The sequence below is a fragment of the Pholis gunnellus genome (assembly GCF_910591455.1).
Source record: "Pholis gunnellus genome assembly, chromosome: 8".
Lineage (NCBI taxonomy): Eukaryota > Metazoa > Chordata > Actinopteri > Perciformes > Pholidae > Pholis > Pholis gunnellus.
The window spans coordinates 20,628,589-20,648,754 of NC_136534.1; the positions used below are offsets into that span (position 1 = coordinate 20,628,589).

At 43.8% G+C, this 20,166-nt stretch overlaps 1 protein-coding gene across 1 annotated transcript; it reads right to left on the reverse strand.

Moving 5' to 3' along the window:
• Positions 1–16,761: 16,761 nt before the first annotated feature.
• Positions 16,762–19,702, reverse strand: pou3f1 (POU class 3 homeobox 1). The gene has a single exon (XM_079164052.1). The coding sequence runs from the start codon at positions 19,682–19,684 to the stop codon at positions 18,557–18,559; it is 1,128 nt and encodes a 375-aa protein (XP_079020178.1). The 5' UTR covers positions 19,685–19,702; the 3' UTR covers positions 16,762–18,556.
• Positions 19,703–20,166: the final 464 nt, after the last annotated feature.

Consider the following 20,166-nt stretch of genomic DNA (forward strand, 5'->3'; position numbering starts at 1 on the left):
GTCCTGTTTCTGCCTCAGTATCAGTTGCAGGGGTGTGATTAGGAAGCCACTAGCAGACATTGATAGGGAGGTGTTCATATCACCGTTCTGATCTGGAGCCCCAGGAAAAAAAAGAGCCTCCTTCTGTTTTCCTCTCCCAAGGATTTTGCATTGTAAATTCCTGCAAGGCTCCTCTTCATATACGGAAAAATGCAAGACAGCTTTTTATCTAGCATAAAGATAAAAAAAAAAAGAAAATGGTAAAATAGAATATGCTCAATTTAAAGCTGCTATAATCAATATTTGTATACTAGCAATGGATGTGAAAGCTCATAGAGACGAACACACAGTGAATTATCTTGCGACTCTGCATTGTTCCTCAGCTCCTCAGCGATTTAGCATCTTGTTTCAGCTCATTGTTTGTGAAAAAATTCAGTTCTGGTTCTGTTTTTAAGAAAAAAAACTCAAATAAAGCTCACTGTGGGTTACTTGCCCAGCACCAGTGACAGACAAGGTTAGCGACTAGCTGGTGAGCGTGGTGGAATATTTAAGAGCCAAATATTCTGCTCTCCCTCACAGCTGGCGATCCCGTCGTTTTCTCGCTTCCCCGTATTTCGCTCCACACTGCATTTACCATTTAATATTTTGCAGCATTTTCATTAACATCTTCTTTTGCGTTGCTTTTCCTCTCAATATTCCATGTAGCACATTAGCGATTCAAATTATACTATTTCATGAGCTTTTTCGCTCTCGGTTCTAAACACCTGGGTGTCAATTACATCTTTCCAGGGAAAAATCCTCTGGCGAACAGAAAGTGAAATGTTCCAGCAACAGTGAAAAGTCTTTGTTTGTTTGGAATTAATAGAAGAATAATTAGCATGAATCGCTACAGCCACATGACTAAACATAAGAAATTCCCCTTTCACACACTGTTATGTTGTTTTCTTTTGTCTTAATGAGGTGTTACAAATGTTGATTTAGTTGAACTCTTAGGTATTTACTGTATGTTTCATTAAATAATTTAAAAACCCTGCAATTGATGAGGACCAATGTGAAGCATTTGTATTCCATATGCATCAAATAGGGAGAGAGGCGTCACAACACGGGTGATGCTGTGTGTGTTTGTGTGTTTGTGAGTGTGTGTGTGTGTGTGTGTAATTGAGGCAGAGGGGGCTGAGCGATTACTCAGGCCTTTGAGAAGTCCCTGTCTCTTGGCTCCAGTATACTCTCGCCTCACTGATAAGCATGAGCCCTGTCAGAGGGAAGGTAAATACGGCACTTAGGGATTCCTCTCTCATTTTGTAGTCACATTTACGCTTTAATTAAAGCCAGCGAGAGAGAACGGGATAGAGCGATAGCCCTGCAGTGAGCCGATGCTATCAGGGGGCCAGGCAGCTAGAACCACTGGGAGATGTGGGGCCGATATCTGGCCTCCGTCCAGTGTGTTTATGTGTGTGAAGGAAAGAACAATATACGTACAAATTAAGCGTGTGTATGTGCACATGCATGTCCAGTCAAAACGTTTGTTTGTGTGTGTGTGTGTGTGCGTGTGTGTGTGTGTGAGAGTATGTGCGAGACGCTTTACGTTGCTCTCCCAGCTAAACAGCTGTAGCGAGGCTGCTATCAGATATTTATAAGCGGCTCATGAATATGGATGGCCGGTGTGATGGGACTGATGTTTGTCCTCTAAGAGGGGATGAAAGGAGAATGTGCTCCCTTCCCTGAGAGACCCAGTCAGGGGCGCTCATAGAGCAGGGGATGGGAGCTCCGGATTGGGAGTAAAACGGGGATTGGGGTGGGTGCCGGTGGTTCAGGACAGATGGTAAAATTTAATGAAATGTGATTTGGATACTTAAGGCAAAGCATTTTCCCTTATAGATTTCTAAATGAAAAACTTGTAGTTTAGTATTAACACTCATCAGTGTGACTGTGGTTCTTGCCACCTCCCATTTTCCACTCAACATTTGTATTACTTTTTGAATTCTCAGATATTTGCATAAATAATAATAAAATAAGATTGTTCCACTATAAAAAAACAAACAGAAATCTGTTGATCAGTACTAATTACTATTTTTTTATTTAATAATTTAATTAAATTTGGCATGTACTGTTGTGGTAGAGAATCAGAGTCCAGTATGTGCAGTTTCTACATTTACATTTGCATCTTAAGTCCGCTTGTGTTCGGTTAGGTAATGAAGATGAAACATGTGCCTTCCCTAATTTCGAACCACAATCATGTCCTGACGGCCAAATGTAAATTAAATATGTTTTTCAGCCCTCCAAGAAAAAGAAAAAAGTTACATTTCTTTGTCATTGTCACAGTGAATAACGAATGCCCTTGCCCACAGCGGCCACTCTGATTCCCAGCAGCAAACATTTGGTCAGGGACATGCATAACTGACCTAAGTGTCCACAGTAGAGGTCACCACATTGAGAGACAGGATCAGAGGATGGCAAGCGCGGGGGCAAGCGGCATTGCTGCACTACAATGTACCTTTCAATGCTAATCACTGAGTCATCTATCAGAGCTAATACATGGGCGCTAAGCAACCTGTACATGCATTAGACCTGCCCAATTACCATAATGGGTTGGTTTTTAATATGGCTAATAGGCTGGCACGACCTTGCCCATTCACTCAGCAGGTACATGCACCAAGCCAATGTGAAAAGGACATATTTAGAGACTAAATGACCATTAGGGACTTTTAGCTGTTATGGGTCCATAGTTACGCATCTGAATAAGGGAAGGACAGATGGGTGGACAGATGAATAGATGACAAACAGGAACATTAGTGGCCAAAAGACGATAAATTGAGAGGAGAAAGGCTGAAATGGTGATGCATGCAGAAGAGAATGGATATTGTTGTTGGTTTTGTTCTTTAGAGTACAAAACACAGAATGGCTGTTTGATGGGGCAGCATTTTGACCAAGCAGCCTTCTTCATATTTGAATGCGCTGGTGTAGGAGTGCCCTGTGGGCATCGATGGGAAGTACGTCAGTGTGGGTGCAATGTGGTACCGGGAGGGTGGATGGGCAGAGAGGGAGAGAAGGGGCAGAATCTGAAAAATGTGCCTCCGCAAAACCCCGAGGGGTTAACATTTTGGTTTTCTCTGTGTCTTTGTGGTAGTGGACAAATGATCCCAGGAGTTGGACAATAATGTTTTTATGAGACTCTAAATGTTGAGCTCAACAAGGTCATTGTGGGAGTGTAATGGCCAACACGTGGCCAGGCTTGAACTCCAGCAGCCTCGCAGTTGGTCTGGGGGCCAGAGGTGAGGAGGGGAGGGGAGGCAGGGAGGAGAGAAGGTGGGAGGAGAGCAGGGACCCCTCTGGGTTTCTCCAACAAGCCAGCACTTTGTTCTTATGGGAGACAAGAGCCACTCAGAACATAAAGTACCTAGATGACCAAACTGTGCCGCGCCGGGCCAGACTGGGTCTTGTAAACTGGCCCAGAGAGATAATGTTTCCCTGTGGCTAATCTGTGCCTGGATGCCCACGCCCTGGCATCTAGTGAACAATAACCCCTTCCTGCGTCAAACAAGAATCCTTTTCTTAGTCTCTCTTGGGACACGGCTGACTTTTACTGTCTGTCACTCCCGTGTGTGTGTGTGTGTGACTGTGTGTGTGTGTGTGACTGTGTGGGTCAGAGCTGAGCGATTTATCTGTTTGTTAAGTCAGGATAAAGGACTTCACTGTAGTCTGGCTGTCCACTTCACTGTCCCTAATATATGAAGGAGATGGGAGCTGGGCAGCTTTGGAAACAAGGTGCAGATACATAATGGCATCAAACAGAACTTGAAGATGTTTAATATTTACTCTTGTGTAAATACTAACAAAGATAGTGTATGTGCTTTGTTTCGCTAAGACATTTTTAGTTACGTATGGATGAGGCTTTCACTAATGTGTTTGATCACGCCATATGAGTCAGTGTCATCTCACACTTTTATAGCTGTTGTAAATTCATGGTTGTTCTTCGGTTAAGCTAATAGTATAGCCAGTCCGTGACTGATAAACACTGCAACTCTGAGTTAGACATGATGGTAGGTGTCTTATGTGAATCTGTGGACGTGTGCATGTGCTCTCAGTTTTATCTCATGTTGTCAGAGTACTGTAAAGAAAAGCTAGAGCAAACTGAGCAGCGGAAGATGTACTTTCTTCTGGAAAATGTGTTTTCGGCACACATACAGTCATTTCCCCTTCTGTCTTTTGTGAATTGAATATCAGTCACATCATTTCATCTGAAAAATGCTGATACGTGACAATATATTCTGAGATGTGAACAGCCTTTGAGTCTTAAAATGTGTTTGACGAAGCATCGACTTCTTAGATTGGCTGAACAGATGTTTAATAGGACAGAGCTTGAAGAGACATCTTGTCTCTCCTTTGTCTCATTGTCCCAATAGTTGGATTGGTAAAATGGACCTTTGGTGCACGTGTGTGTGTGTGTCCCTCCGAGGCCCCAGCTTCATGGTCCCCTGAGTGAAGCCGTATGTCTGCTGTTAAAACGGGCTGGAGCACCGGACAGCTAATCAATAGATCAATCATAACATTTCCACTTCAAATCAATTACTCCGAGACTTCCTATCAATCTTTGTTCCTTTGTTTTAATAGAATACGCTTCATACTCTAAGAATAATTTGATGCATTTGATGAATTTTCAAGAATGAATGAATTGGCTTTTCTTTTCTTTTTTTGGTCATATATATTACATAATATTTGGTGCTCAACAGCAATTTGAAAGGTAAGATGAACGATTTGCGACACAATGAAACATAATGAATATTAGAGCTACGTTTACAAAGGGGGAATGATTCAAAGGCAAAGAATAAAGAGTGAGAGTGGCAGAAAGAGAGAGAGAGAGAGAGAAAGTAATAAAGAGGGCACATTGTTTCCAGTCTGCACGCATGAGCTTGTCTTTTCGACCAAGTTGAATTCCAGCCATTCAGATGACTGGAGTGCGTAGGCCAGGCCTCCAACGCGTTTCCCCGTCACCATCACAACAGTTGCCATTCATGAGGCTCCGCTGGCTGTGGGGACATCTGCACCACAACTCTTGTCATCTCAGCCCCCCCCCCCCCCCCCCACACACACACACTTTCTGCTGCACACTGCCCCGCTGAAACAAACACACACACACACACTGGCACAAGTATACGTGCACACACACTAAACTTCTGCAGCTAAATGCCAACGCAGAGAATCAGAAGGGCATCAGAGATGGCTGTTGTCTGCGTACGCCCATGTGTGGGTTTGTGTGAATGAGACCCAAGGGTGGGGAGGTCTCTGATACCACAGGGTGCTGGCGGGGGTGGCGCATTGCTTGGCCCGCTCGGGTGTGTCACGATGCTTGGAGAGTTGAGCGGTTGACAAACCCAAGGTTTCCGACCAGAACGACCCCCTGGCATTCCGCACGGGCTTGTTACACCACAGTGACGTGGGTGGCCCAGGTGACCTTTGAGCCTATGGAGTTCTCTCATATGTGTCCATTGTGCCGCTGAATTCTGTATCAATCGCACATCTACACAGTATGGATCTCATTGGGTTCCTATTCAAAGCTTAGTGTTCAGACTCGATACAAAGCACTCTGGATACGGCCAAAACTGAAATTGATTCGGATGACTTGTGAGTTCTGTGATATTTCCCGATATGTACAACAATAAATGAAGTCAAACACTCCTGATCTGTAGTTTAAAATCACTGAATTATGCCTCAATAAGGGAAAGTAGTCTATAAAGTTCCCATTCATGATATTCCCAAGCTGGCTCTCCTGCTGGTATTTCACACCATTGGGTACTGGGCGCAAACACAGAGGTTTGTTGGATAAACATCCAACGCTGAGTAGGAGCGCCAAGCATCACTGTTATTGTTACTGCTTAATGCCATGCACTAGCATTGTTGTTTTGCAGCAATCAACACATACATATGTAATAAAGCTGAGAGGCAGTAGGACAATACAAGCTATTGTAACGCCCAACTCAGATCTGCACAAAGGCCCCCACCAGTCCAGATCGAAGCAGACACTCGCTTTGCATAACTGTTTTCTAGGACTGGAAACGACTGTTTCCTATAGTTGAACGCGATTGGTCCCTGTGAGGTGTTACATGGAATTTATCCCAATCTTATTTGGAGCCATCTGTTGAGCGTGTCGGCATTTTTGTGAATGATGAAGGTTGATGGATGGTGATGAGAGTTCAATGGAAGGAAGTACAAGGTGACGGGACATTTTTTGGAGTGACTGCAACGGTGTTGTAGATCGTCCATATGTGTGCTTTGGTGTCTTTGTATGTGTGTGTGTGTGTGTGTGTGTGTGCGTGCGTGCGTGCGTGCGTGCGTGCGTGTGTGTGTGTGTGTGCGTGCGTGCGTCTAAGGGCAAACGTCGATGACTGTGTCAGGGGTGAGTGATAACCGTGGTCTTTTCAGCACTGCGGGCTGGTCAGACGGGTGTGATGGATGGCTAGCAGTCTGGCCTCCTTCTTCACGCCTCTCCCCAGCCCAGTGTCTGGAGATCTGGGCTGGGGTGGAGGGCTGTAGGGGCCGGGCTGCTGGGCTGCTGGGCGGTTGGGGGTGAACACGTCTGGCCCTTGTTAGACAAAGGTTGTCTGCACTCAAAAAGCTTATTTAGTGGTTCTTTCTAGACTAAACTGCATTAAACAGAACAATCGCTACTAGCTAAACCACTTGAATTTCTGAATGGAGCCTGGAATTGCTCTCAGTTTTGACATTGACAGTTAGCAGATAAAAAGTGCTTCAAATTTGTATGGAGAAGTGTTTTTCCTCTGCTTAGAACCTGTGAACTGCTAAGTCTTTGACGTGTCTATATGAAAAACAAACCGGTAATTGAGAGTAAAGGAGGTTATTTTGTAACAGCTGAATACCAAAAATACGTTCAAAGGCTTTTATACATCACTTCATTTTAAAAAGATGAATTTGCTTTAGAGACACTTGCCGGACCAAAAAGGTCCCTTGTTGTTTACAGTGTTGTTTACACTCTGTCTAATATACAGTAAGCTTAGCGTCGTTTAGCCTGAGCTGCAAAAAGGGAATTGAATAAAGTAAAAATAAGTAGGAATATAAACATTTTTATCCAAATTATTTGTACTTCCTGTCATCCTCCTTTGCTTCTTTCCTTTCCTTGCTCATTTCTTCCTTGTCTTTCTCACCGTGTCTGCTCCTCTTTTCCTTCCACTTCCCTCACCTGCCTCCCTCCATTGCTCTTAGCACAGTCCTTGCATTTCTCCTCTTCCTTCCCCTCCTTCACTGATACACCTATACACAAAATGCATTTACTGTACGTAAAGCATCTCAGGGGCCTTTCGTCTTTCTGCACTGGCAGAGGTGATGGTGAATCTGACACGGCCACCCTTTTCTGACGGAGGTTGGATTTCCATGGCCGGGCCTGTATTTTCCCTCCTGTGTTTGTAGACTCTGTGGACACTCTGGTCTGCTGCTTCAGGCCCAGGCAGGCATACAGAGGGGCAGACAGCAACCAACACCCTAGAGAGGAGCTACAGTAACCTGCCTCATGTCTTTTCTCAATCTTCAAACACGGGGGAGACAGAGAGAGGGAGGGAGAAGCAACAAAGGCTGATGTGAAAGAGCACAAGGCCTTCGCACACCCGGGCTCACTAATTGACGGCTGCAGGGAGTGGGAGAGACAGTGGGAGAGATAAGAAAGCCACCAGACCCTGCTTATAGTCTGCACATTGTGCATTCAAATGGCCATGCAGACAGATATTCACAAACATACGCACATAGCACAAGTTTTAACAAATTTACGTTTATAATCTCAATCATTCGCCTTCATATTGACGCTGCCGTACCTGTAGTCCTTTCCCGCCCAGTATTCACACCCCATAGAACCACTTCTGCAGAAACACGCAGAATTTGTTTAATCTCTCAGGCATATGTGCTCATATGTGGGCACATGTATGGAGAGAAAGGCCCAATTTGCCGCTTTGTCACTGGTTTTGTAATGGCAAACTGAAGGCCTAAGGCCACTATTTAATTGCTTTGGCCATGTGCACCAAAGAGGTGCCACACCAATTAATCCCCTCGGTGGCGGAGTGTCCTGTCCCACGCCTGCACCCCCTGGTAGAGTTGTCCCGCAGGGAAGAGGTGAGTGGTGTTGGAGTGGGTGGAGAGGCACATGGGAACCCACTACCAACAATGGGTACCAAATCCATACCCTGTGTTCCGCTTTGCCACCATCCCCCCCTCAGCATCAATGGATCACCTTTCATCTGTATATGCAAGTACCGCAGCTGCATCAATCACATTTGAATCGAGGTGAATGTTGAAGCTTTACAACAAAGATCTGACAATTTGTATTTATTGCTAACAATATGGAAGAAGTTTGATTTGGTGAAAGTAGCAATACCAACGGGTAAAAATACAATTTTACTTGTGCAAAAGTACAGAAGCAATGTGGTTATAGTATTTAAAGTAAAAATACTCATTATGCACAGTGGTCTCATATGGAATTATTATTATAATTATTGCTGATGAATTAACATGTAAGCAGCTGTTTTAAAGGTGGAGATGATAACTATTCTATGTACTGTTGGCTAGTTTAATCCCTATCATCGCATCATATTTTAGAGGCTAATAGGTTTCATGCAATCTAAGTGGTTGCTATAAGTGTCAAATCAATGCACTGGAGTAAAAATATAATATTTGCGTCTTAATTTAGGTCAAGTAGATTTATCAAGTAGCACAAAATGTGATACGGTACATGAGTGCAAATACCTTAAAGTTGTGCTTCAGTAGTATTTAAGTACTTGTATAAGGTTGTACAACAATCTATCACTGGTCGCTAACTCATACAAAAAATAATAATTACCTCCAACTACACATCATTCCGGGGGCATTGAAGGTTCAGGATTTGAGGAAAGTGATGGATTCCCTTACCCCTTCCTTCGCCTGCCTACCCATGGGTCATGAGTCTTTACCCCAACAAAGGACCTGTCACCTCTACCTATCATCCCCTCATCCCCAGGCCCCTAGACTGTGACTGGGGAGGGTAACCTAACCTGGTCTGACCACTGCAGGGAGTGCAGCAGGTGGACAGACAGACAGACAGAGAGAGGCAGATTAGAAGGAAAGAGACAGAGCGGATTGGAGAGAATTGTTTATTTGCTCCTCTACATAGGCTGGAGACGGGAAGAAAGGGGGTGTAAAGAGGAGGAGGGCTGTGGGTGGATGCGGCATCTGGCTGATATGCCGCCGTGTACTGAGGCGATGAGGCGCCTCCAGCCCAGGAGGAGGGAAAGGGGAGTTTGTATGAGGCCAACACAGATAGCCAAATAGATAGACAGTGACAACAATAGCCTCCTGTAGCCCACAGTCATTCGCGCCACTGACAAACTCTCTCGACCATATCGTTCAGTGAACTTCCCTTTCCCTAAAACTTTGCTCATCCTATTCGTTCAGTATCAAAAAAAAATGTGGATCTATCATGAATAAAGAGGAACCGTCAGGTACCGGGAGGGAGATCGCGACGAAGACAGGTCAGGACGCTGACTGACCTTTCGTCTTATTTAAAAATCAAAGGGGTGCCGCTGCCGGGCCCGTGGGGGATGAGGGGTGGGCTGGCTGGAGAAACCAGGGTTAGTGGGGGGTGTCTGGGTGTTAATCCATGGGACCATCGATGACCCTTGACCCCTGGGGGCACGGGGTTGGGCTCTGCCGAAATGTGTCTGTGAAAGTCTCTGCTCTTCAAGCAAGCCGGACCCTCCACAGCCCTCCTCCCAGTAATGATTTATGGGGCAGGGTGCGATCGACACACGCTCAGCCCAAGGGATGACCCTAAATGGTAGTTTTGACACCACTGAGAGACGGGGTTAAAGGTGATCAATAACAAGCCACTGGAGGAGGAGTGGCAGAAGGACAGATAGAGCGAGGAGGAAGAGCGTGAGAGATGGTAGATGAGGAGGAGGAGGAGGATGAGGAGGGAGCAGCTCTTTTTAATTGGCCTCTGCTCATTACTCGGGTCTTTGTAGACCATCGCCTCTTTTGTGCACGTCCCGGCCTCTAGCTCCAGGGCACATATGTGTTGGGGTTTTAGGTCTTTTCGCTCGATTCTTCTTGAGCTGACCTCGAAATGTGGTGCTCTCAATAGACTGGTTTGAAGTTTGGCCTGAAAGCGACTCAGAGTAGAACTGAGTTGAATTGGAAGAATCCTACTTTCAGTCAAGTGTAGTATTACTTACTATCTATGCATGTCTATGAAAAAACTGTATGATGAGGGCTCCTGCCAACTCTTACTCTCTCTCGCTTTTCATTCTGCCCTTAATCTTCTCCTTCATGGCGCTCTGTTTTCTATACTCTACTATATGGTACCCTCTATTCCTCTCATTCGCCATGTGTTTTCATCATTGCAAGTCTTTGACACTAGCTGAGCAGCAAGGGTTACATGCAGTACAAAGAGTTATAGCTACGTCTTCAACCAACGGTGGCCCTAATTCTCACCATAAACAGATCCTAGATACGTCTTTTTTTTTATTCAGCCAGGATTATCCCATTGAGATTTCAAATCTCATTTACAAGGGTGTCCTGGCCAAGATGGCAGCATAAAGGTTTCACAAATGTACCACATAAAAACACAAATAACAGACTAAAAAAGCAAAACAACAAAAGTATTCTAGTTTAAAATGTCTCTGTAGCTCACACCAAGATGAGGGTCCAAAATTGTAAAAAAGTGCTTTCACCAAAAAAACTGTGTAGTTTCTGGGAATGACGTAACTAATTTGTCCACATGATCGGAAGTTGTCAATACTGAAGGTGTCAGCAGAGAACATAGATAAGGACGCAGTATGTGTAATGCGGCCTTATAAAGAAAAATGTACCAACGTTTCATTCTACAGTAAAAGGAGGACAAGCCAACTCTCTGTGTTCAGAAACGCATTGTAACACAGCGTGATATGCCGAATGTGGCATTTTCAGCATAGATGCACTTGCATGCATGTATAAAATATCACCATGATCAATAGCTGACAGAAGCTATGTTCAAATTACGTGTCTGCTCTTACCCATCGCTATGTCTTTCCCCATCTCTGGATGTCTAACTTAATGTGCAAGGGTGTCTGGATGCCAGCTTCTCATAGTGTAGCCTCCCAGCGCTTGTGCTAAGGGGAGAGATGCCTAGTAGTGAGTAACACCCTCTCTACTTCTATGAGACACACAGACACACACACACACACACACACACACACACCAGCAGTCTTGGAGTATCTCTCAGAAGTGAGTTGATTAGGCCTAAGACTGGGGACTGCTTTGCCTAATCATATCGCTGCATCCAAATCATCTGTGTACATTTCTAATTACACTGTGGCACGCGGTGTCCTTGAGCACAGTGGCAGGTCTCCATTTCATCTCTGTGCTGTGTCTTCCCCATTTACTTGCCTTACCACCCCCCCCCACCCCCCCTCTCCTCCATCCTTATTTTTTTTATACATTTCCATCAGCCTTATCTTTGTTGTTGTTGTTTCGCTTGACTGTGCGCTGAGCAACAGCACTCATTTGCCCACCGATCCCCATCCTTTGAACTCGGCATCGCAGGGCAAAGCCGACTGTCGGGGGCAGTGGGATCATCTTTGATGATCTGTTTAATGTCCGGCTCCAATTTGCAGGGGTTCACAATATAATATCCATTCCGGCATGCATAACACGAAGGATCAGTCACGGGTAAACGACTACAGCAAAGAATATTGTTTGGGTTTGGATTACAGGGCTGGTACACAAACAGTGTAAGGGCAAAGCTGGAACTTCCTCAGTTGCTATCGTTTCCTACATTGTCCATATGTCTCCTTAAAGAACAGGGCTGGGGGTATGCAGAGAGAATATCTTTCAGCTGCTCTGCCTATACATTTGTGAACAGCCATGTTTTTAATCATGTTTCTCTTTTTCCTTTTTGAATATCCTTGATGAAGGAAGGCCATCGCAGTGTGCTCTAGGGTTAGTTGACCTTCCTATTGTTTATCGGTGTGTCTCTCTACTGCAAGGTCTTATCTTTTCTTTTACTCTCAGCAGTGAACCTTGTTATTGCAGTCAAGAGGCATCGCAATGCCTTTGCCACAGTTGACAAAAGCCCAACTTGAAGGTGAAGAGAGGGGACAACCTTTAACATGGGAATGGCATGTCCTCTTGGGCGCAGCAATTAACTTTGCAACCTTGTGCAGTTGTTTAAAAGGCCTCCTCAGCGCCCGTGTTGTGTGATTTCAGATGTGTCGCCCTGAAAAAGACTAAAAATGTAAAAAAAACTGCTTATTTCTGCTTTCTTTGCTTAGTGTGTTATCCTTAATACGTATCCTTGGGCTATTTGCAACCTTTTGTCAGACATCCTCCAAAATGACGGCAGCTTGTGCAGTACGGATGATTGCATTTATCTTGCCTTTCCCACTTTGCTCTTATCACCTGTTAAGCTTGTCACATCCATTGTTTAATACCAACCAGCTCACTGAATCAGTAGTAATTGCCGCTGCCGTATGCCTCTAAAGTATGACTTTCTTCTCATTGTATGCCACCAACAGTAACATCTATGTGCTGCTGCCTGGAGGCAAGTTCCTGAGATATTAGTTCTCCACTCTCAGAACTGTTAGTCACACTGACAGACACCTGAGGCGATATAAAATGTCCCTCAAAGCCATGAAAGAGGGAGACGGGCTACTTCTCTTCTTCAAAACCTCAGAGTGAGGAGCAAAGAGATGCAGAGGAGTGGGGAGAGCTGCACTTAAACCCCTTTCGCATATGGGGGCCATACCTTGGAGTCGACATGAAGGGGGAACCCATATAGCTACAAGGCCCAGTATCATAAATAAGACAAGACTTCTCCTCTCCCGTCTCCGACTCCTCCAGTTCACTGCTGGAGTGTTTCATATGGTAACTAGGTGTTCACTGTGTGGCCACATTGTTGCCCATCTTTCAAGTGGCTCAGAGGAGGAAACCTTGAGGTAGGGGAAGAGAAAGAATTTTTGATGAAAAAATGCATTATTCTGTTCTTTTTTCCAGTCTTCATCCCCACCTTCTCTGCCACTCACTGTGGGAGGGGAGTATTTATTACATAAACGGTAAAAAAAAGGAGGAGAAATCGGCTGGAGGAAGAGGTAGTAATAGAGAGTACATAAGCTACAGGCTCCTTCACCTGTCAGGTTAGAAATATGGGCTGGATGGGGGAATGACGACTTTTTCTTCTCCACACTTCTTACGGAGTGTTATGTGCAAGCAGAGGATGTATAATGTAGATGCCCTCCCTTTGTAATTGAATCAGTGTCAAGCATATCTCAGTATTGATCCAATAGAACTTTAATATTATCTGCCATAAAATATAAAAGGATGCATCTATTTGAGAAGAAAGTGTATTTTGATTCTGCTATGATTAACACAGTGTAAATAACGCATTTCTTCATATGCTTAGCATCACGCTAATAAGCACTTTCCAATAAGGTATACGTTTTTGTATTTATTGATGGGTAATAAAACATGTATTAATACTTTATAGATCAGTTATGGATTTGCAGGATGCACACATGTTGGGTTATTAGGGAGTGAGTAAAACATGAATATAGACTTCTTTCCCTGCAATAATCTAATACATCTGTAGTTGTTAATGGATGGCTTTTGGTCCTGGTGCTCTTCATTTTGTTCACATCTGTCAGTGATAAAGTTAGCTATTGGAGGGGTCTTCATGGTGAATTTGAAAGAGCAAAAGACAAGTGCTGCTGGTGGAGAATACACATCAACCCAAGAGGGATTTCACAGTTCAGCAACCCGATACTTGTTCCTACAAACGGCTTATTACTAATCTATAAAGCAGGCATAGATTATTAATTGAACATTAATACAGCCTTTACCAATATATAAGCCCTGTGATGCATGCTTTAATAGAAAGTGGTACCTAAGAACCACAGGCGCCTCTGCCTCCCAGTATCTTGGCTCAGCATCATCCCATGACTCCGTACATTAGGATGATCTGGAATCCCAACAATCCCAACCAAGTAAATTATTCAGCCGCTCCTATTATTTCCATAATTGCCAGCATTGTGGTGGTGTTTGTAATGTCATTAATAACAGGCGTTGGCGTATAATACGCTTAATGTTATTTATCTGTTGGCAGATAGCTTGATGCTGCTAATCCTCATTCATTTGCTGTGGATCAATGCAAATCCGCTAGCGTGAGTGAAATCCCCTCCCCCCTCCCAGAGCCGATGGTTCCTAATGTATTTTCCCACCATTAACCAGCCATAATCCCTGCTAATCATCACTAATCCACATCTCCTGTGTGTGACGATACTTCCCCGATGAAGGAGGCATCGTGTTCACGAGCGCCCGGGCACTGCTGAGGCTGGCGCTCCTCTGCAAGTGCTGCCGAGGGCCCACTCAGTGTAGGAGAGCAGACTGCTGAGAGGGGAAGAGGAGGATAGGAGGAAAGGGCGTACTGCGGTGATACTTAAGGTCAAATCGCTGGGTTTTGCTGTTTTGTGATGAGTTCTGCTCATGTATTATTGATTTATCAGCATAATGGGGGTTGTGTCCCTCCATACGGCACAGAATAAAAAATGCACATCATCAAATAATAACAGTTGGTACCAGTCACCACAATCTCTCTTGTCTGGACAACTGTGGACTTTCTCTTTTTCTCCATCTATGTTCACTCTGTGTTTTGAATTGTATTTCAAACCATTTAAATGGGTCACTTGGAGGCCCTCAGTGGTCTGGGTGGCTGTCCTGATACTGGGAGGTTTGATGTAAAACTTTTGATGTCTCTCTGCTTGGCTCACTACAGCGATGAAGAAGTGACGACTGAGGTCTAGTTAACAGGGGGCAATGCCACTTGTGCACCTGCACAGAAACAGCAGTTTACCCCCAGCAGTACTGTACGCATAAACCAAAATTATATTTATTCATTTACTTGATATTTGAAAAGGAAAACACAACATAAAACGCCGTACTTGAGCAGGTGGAGTAAATTTGTCCTGCATGTTTGAGCTGTGTGTGTTTCACAGAAACAAGCAGATTAAATGATGTTTGCAATGATGAGTATGTTGTTTTTTTTAACGTTGGATTGTTGCTTTTGTTATTATTGTGCATTTCTATCCAACTTGGAGGTAACCTACAGCGTTAATGGTGCAGTACCCCGGTTCTACCAGCAGGGGGCGCCTGTGACCCGCTGTTCTCTGACAATTGGTTTGCTTCTTAATGTTGGCCTCTCTCAACGTTTTGACCACCTCCGCCAGTCCAAAGACTTTTATTTCACTTTCATCACAGCAGCACAAAAGGCCGATTTTAAAAATGATCCAGTCTTTATATTGTGCCTCGTTGTTTTGTACGCATGACATGGTTGTAGGCTTCAAATGACCGCACACAACAAAATCATCTTTAAAAAAAAAACCCCACATAACGATAAATGAAGAAAAATGTTCGTGGATATTGAGTGTCACGAGATGTGACGGCATAGAAATGAATACGAGGCTAGTAAATGTCTGTCTCCGAAATATAACCTACGTTGCCTTATGAAACTGAATGCTACTTCAAACTTTATATTGCGTATTCTTGTTAGATAACGGCACACTTTCCTTGAGGAAGTAGCCTAATAAAATATAAGACTATTAGAAAAAACTTGCCTCTTACATGTAAACTAATATCCCAAATGTAGACGATGTAACAAAAAGTTTGGATCTTTAACAAACTTGAAATTTGTAAGCCTCGTGGATGGAGACTTGTACAGCTTTTCACTTTTTACAGAGATTTTCTTTTTTTTTTAAATGAATGAAACCGTTAATGTGTTAGAAATCCAGCGCCTGCTCTGAATCTCTCCGTGGAGCCCAACTGTACCCTGGTCTAATGTGTAGATCATGTAAATGTAGAAACAATGCGCACTGCCGCTGTGGCCCGGGATTCTACGGAACACATAAGGGCCTAACTTTAAGACTACATTTAAAATACGATTTAGAAAAAAAACTCAATATTTATTTAGGGGCGAAAAAACATTAAAATATGTTGCCTTTGAATGTAGGCCTGTCTCTAGTCGTATTCAACTTTAGGGCCTGCTGTTTTTTTTTGTTCATCCTTTATGGGTTTTCTCTCTATCTTTGGAAAAGAGGCTGCCTTTTGCCTGCAGGCCTCTCTGTCTCAGATCAAAGATTCGTCACAGCTCGCCTTTTAAATGCTTAAAACATGACAAGTGATGATGATTTATGGAAGGAAAACAGCCCCACATGACGGAAGGAGGCCTGTGCTTCTCTAAATAAACAATTCGCCTGGCTACTACTACAACTAATGATAATAATAGTAGCAATATAGATAATATAACCACTCAATGAAAAGACAATAAGTCCGTAGTGATATTGCACAATTTAATACTGCGATTATTACACAAAGATGTGAACAACGTCAGAGACTGTGTGGACTTAGCAGGGAATGCCTGAGGTAAAATACGGTTGTCTATTCCCTTTAACAGCACATGTACACAGCTTGTGATTTAAACGACCCCCTGTTACATAACGAATCACTGCTGACCACCTCCCGATGCTCAGAGCACCGAGCAGCGTTAGACTGTATATGGTCATGTTTACCTTGTTTGCCTGGCGAGGCTACAATAGACAGCAACAAAGGACGAGTGGTTTTGGATCTTAATGAAGACAAAAGACCATTTCTTGTATATATGTTTTATGTAAGTAATAAAATATTACTATAACATAAATATAAATGTGACTTTGCAGTCTACATTTAGCAATCAACATACAACCAATGTAGTAAACAAAAAGAGAAACATACTGAAATCCACTGCAACATAACCATTAACAGAGCCAAACAAAAAGCTCCAAACACGTTTAAGAAATAAATATATATATATAAATGGTCAGATTCATAAATGAAATCATATTAAAATATCTTCTTGGAATTAGTAAGTGTACAAAACTGCCCGGAAAGAAACAAAAACAAAACAATATCTCAGAACAAATACAAGTTTACATATTGGACATATTTACATATCGGAATTAATCCTGGCAACATTTTCTCTAAAATCTTTTTTTTTTCTTTACTATTATTATTTTTTCTTGAAAAAAAAAATGTTTCCCTCATCTGTATTGAATAGCACTGCTTTAGACTTTTGGACTGGTCCAACATTGAGAAACGACACACAACGCATGATATTTTCAGATTTCCTTTCAGGTCAGAAAAAAATAAATATATCTAGTCCCTTAATCGCTTCCCCTTGAGGAATTATAATTTTCTTTTCTCCGAATCCAGCGTTTTAATATAATACAGTGGATTTGTGGGACAAAGGAAAACGGTGTGGCTGTAACCAGATTGGAACATCTCAAAACACAGCAACAGAAAAATAAAATAAATCATGTTCAGGCGTGATATTCCGACATGGGGCACTGAAGTTACCTGAGTTATTATTACTTTTCATTTCGTATTTGACCAATCTCTCTTGAAGTGTTTGGAATACAACAGGATTATCAGGCAGTGAGCAGTGTGAAAGACAGCGCTCTGTGGTGACAACCAGGAACCTGTAAACATGGGATTTATTGTGTTTTAAGCCTATGGCGATCAGCCCCACTCACAATTGTATTAACAAATATAAAATTGCAATAATAATAATAATAATAATAATAATAATATCAACGAAACAATAAGTGCTCCATGCAAATAAAACAATAATTTGAAAACAAATAACCCCCCAAATAAAATAAAATGCGTATTTTTTTTTAAAGAATTACCCTTTTAGCGTCTGGTGCTGTTTGCAAATTTCGACGTGGTCAACTGTAAAAAGCGTGAACTAGTATTTGAAGGCATGCAGTCAGAACTTAAACGTCCTGTTGCATTTGGGCATTTTTTTTCTGAAATGTGTCTGGCCTTAATTAGGAGTGCTTCGGGTGCCATCATTTCCATCACTTTTCCACCATCAACTCCCACAGAGTGAACAGAAAAGAAAGAGGCTGCTCTGATGAGTTACAGTGCTTATAGCAAAGAATGAAAGAAATCATAGACAGTCAGCAGAAAGAGAGACACTGAAGTTAAAGTATTTCCAAACCAAAACATCACACTTAATAGAACAAGGAAAGTATACACTAATATTCAGAAATCTGGTTAATCAGTTTAAGCCTGAAAAAGCAAAAATGTTCATTCAGTGTAGACTATTCATCTCCAGTGTTGATCGTTTTCTGGTGAGCGCCAACAGTTCATGGTACACCAGGAGGACATGGCCTCGGTTGCCACATTTAATTTCTCCCCATTTGAAACAGCCATGGGATATCAAATTTACTTTATATACCTTCTCCTCCATATAATTTTGGTAAATAAAGATCTTTGTTTCACTTTAAATGCGCACAGAATCAGTATTAGCGAATTTTTTTTTTCTTGTTTTCTTGTTTTTTTTTCTTCTTCTTAACATTTTCTCTCTTGCCATCTATTTGTTGACGATCTCCGAATACTAAGGGAAAAACTGTTCAACTTTTCCACGTCTCTTTTTCTCTCAGGAAAACAAAAGCCAAACTTAAATACTGTAAACTCCATAGTCCCTTTCCCTTTTTCTATCCCCCTGCGGAAATGCTCGGATTGTTCATGAAAACAGTCACTGTACAGGACTCTGTAGTGTGCGGTGTAGAGGAGGGGTCTCTGCTTGGGAATATACGTCCTCCATATTCGGGTGAGGGACCCCAATTGGTGTCATTCTTTTCTCTTTTTGTCTTCTGTTGCAAAACCAAACGCGGACAACCTCTTTTTCCAACTGCAGAGTGTTGGCTAAACTAGTGATTTCGTGAGCAGACGGCTTTGGGCATTTTAAGAAATGATTTTCCAGCGCCCCTTTCACCCCCACTTCAATGGAGGTCCTCTTCTTTCGTTTCCTGCCCTGCGCCGCAATCTTGTCCAAATTGGTGGGACTGCCCGTGTTTGAGTCTGTCTCCTCCAGCCACTTGTTTAGAAGCGGCTTAAGTTTGCACATGTTCTTGAAGCTGAGCTGCAGCGCCTCAAACCTGCAGATTGTGGTCTGAGAAAAGACGTTTCCATACAGGGTGCCTAAGGCCAAGCCCACGTCCGCCTGCGTAAAGCCCAGTTTGATCCGCCGCTGCTTGAACTGCTTGGCGAACTGCTCCAGGTCGTCGGAGCTGGGCGCGTCCTCGTCCGAGTGGTCCTGGTGGTGGCTGAACGCCTGCTGGGGCGACTCCATCTGGTTGTCGTGGCTGCCCGAATCGTCGTGGAGCGGGTCGCGCATAGTGTGGTGCAGGGTGCCGGGCTGGGGACTCAGCATCGCGTTGAGATTTGTGTATCCAGGCTGCGAGTAGACCAGAGACTGGTGGCCGTTGGATGCTGGGGACAGCGGGGACAAGTGGTGCGTCGTGGTGGGTGCCCACGAACCATGGTGGGTGCTCTGCGTCTGCTGGTGCACCAGGTGAGATCTGTGGTGGAAGCCACTGCTCAGGTCCTCCCGGGTCGCCTGCACGCTGGGTTTGTGCTCCTGCTGTCCGATGTGGGTGCCGCTGGACCAGTCGGTGTTGGAGGTGGGCAGCCACTGGTGGTGCGTCAGGCTCATCGGGTGTCCCGTGTTGGTCGCCGCGAGCCCCTGCAAGTACTCGTGGTGCATCATTTTCTGCACCTCTCTGTAGGTCGTCCCCTGGTGCATCCTATCCGAATCCGGATGCATGAGCGGGTTAGACGGTAAGGAGTTATTCCTCGGAATATACTGAGCTGTTGTCGCCATGGCTCCTACTTCGAAAACTGACGAGCACTTCGGAGGTCTCCAGGCTTTAGAGCCAAAATGCAACAACCTGCTCTGGGAGGTCTTGTGGAAGAGCGAAGACACGCCTCCCTTCCGCTTGTATTGGCTACTCTCCGATTCAAGCCCACTGGGGACACATTCAATAGGCGCAAGGTTTCAGCGCATGCTACAGCACAGGATGGGCAGAGCTCCGATCTTACATATGTTATAGAAAAACATATGTTCTATTTATTAAATGTCTCTTTGAGTTTTTAACAGCACTCATCTCATCTCGTAGACCTGCGCACAGATAGCGTCTCGTCTATCTGCTACATGTTCTCTCTCTCTTTTTCTCTCTCTCGCTCTCTCCCTCTCACTCTCTCTCTCTCTCTCTCTCCCCCCAATTCTCTCCAAAGAAGGTGAACAGTGCAGCAGCGGGGTTTGATTAGGTTTCCCTGAGTTTAGACCGGTTGTTTTGCAAATAA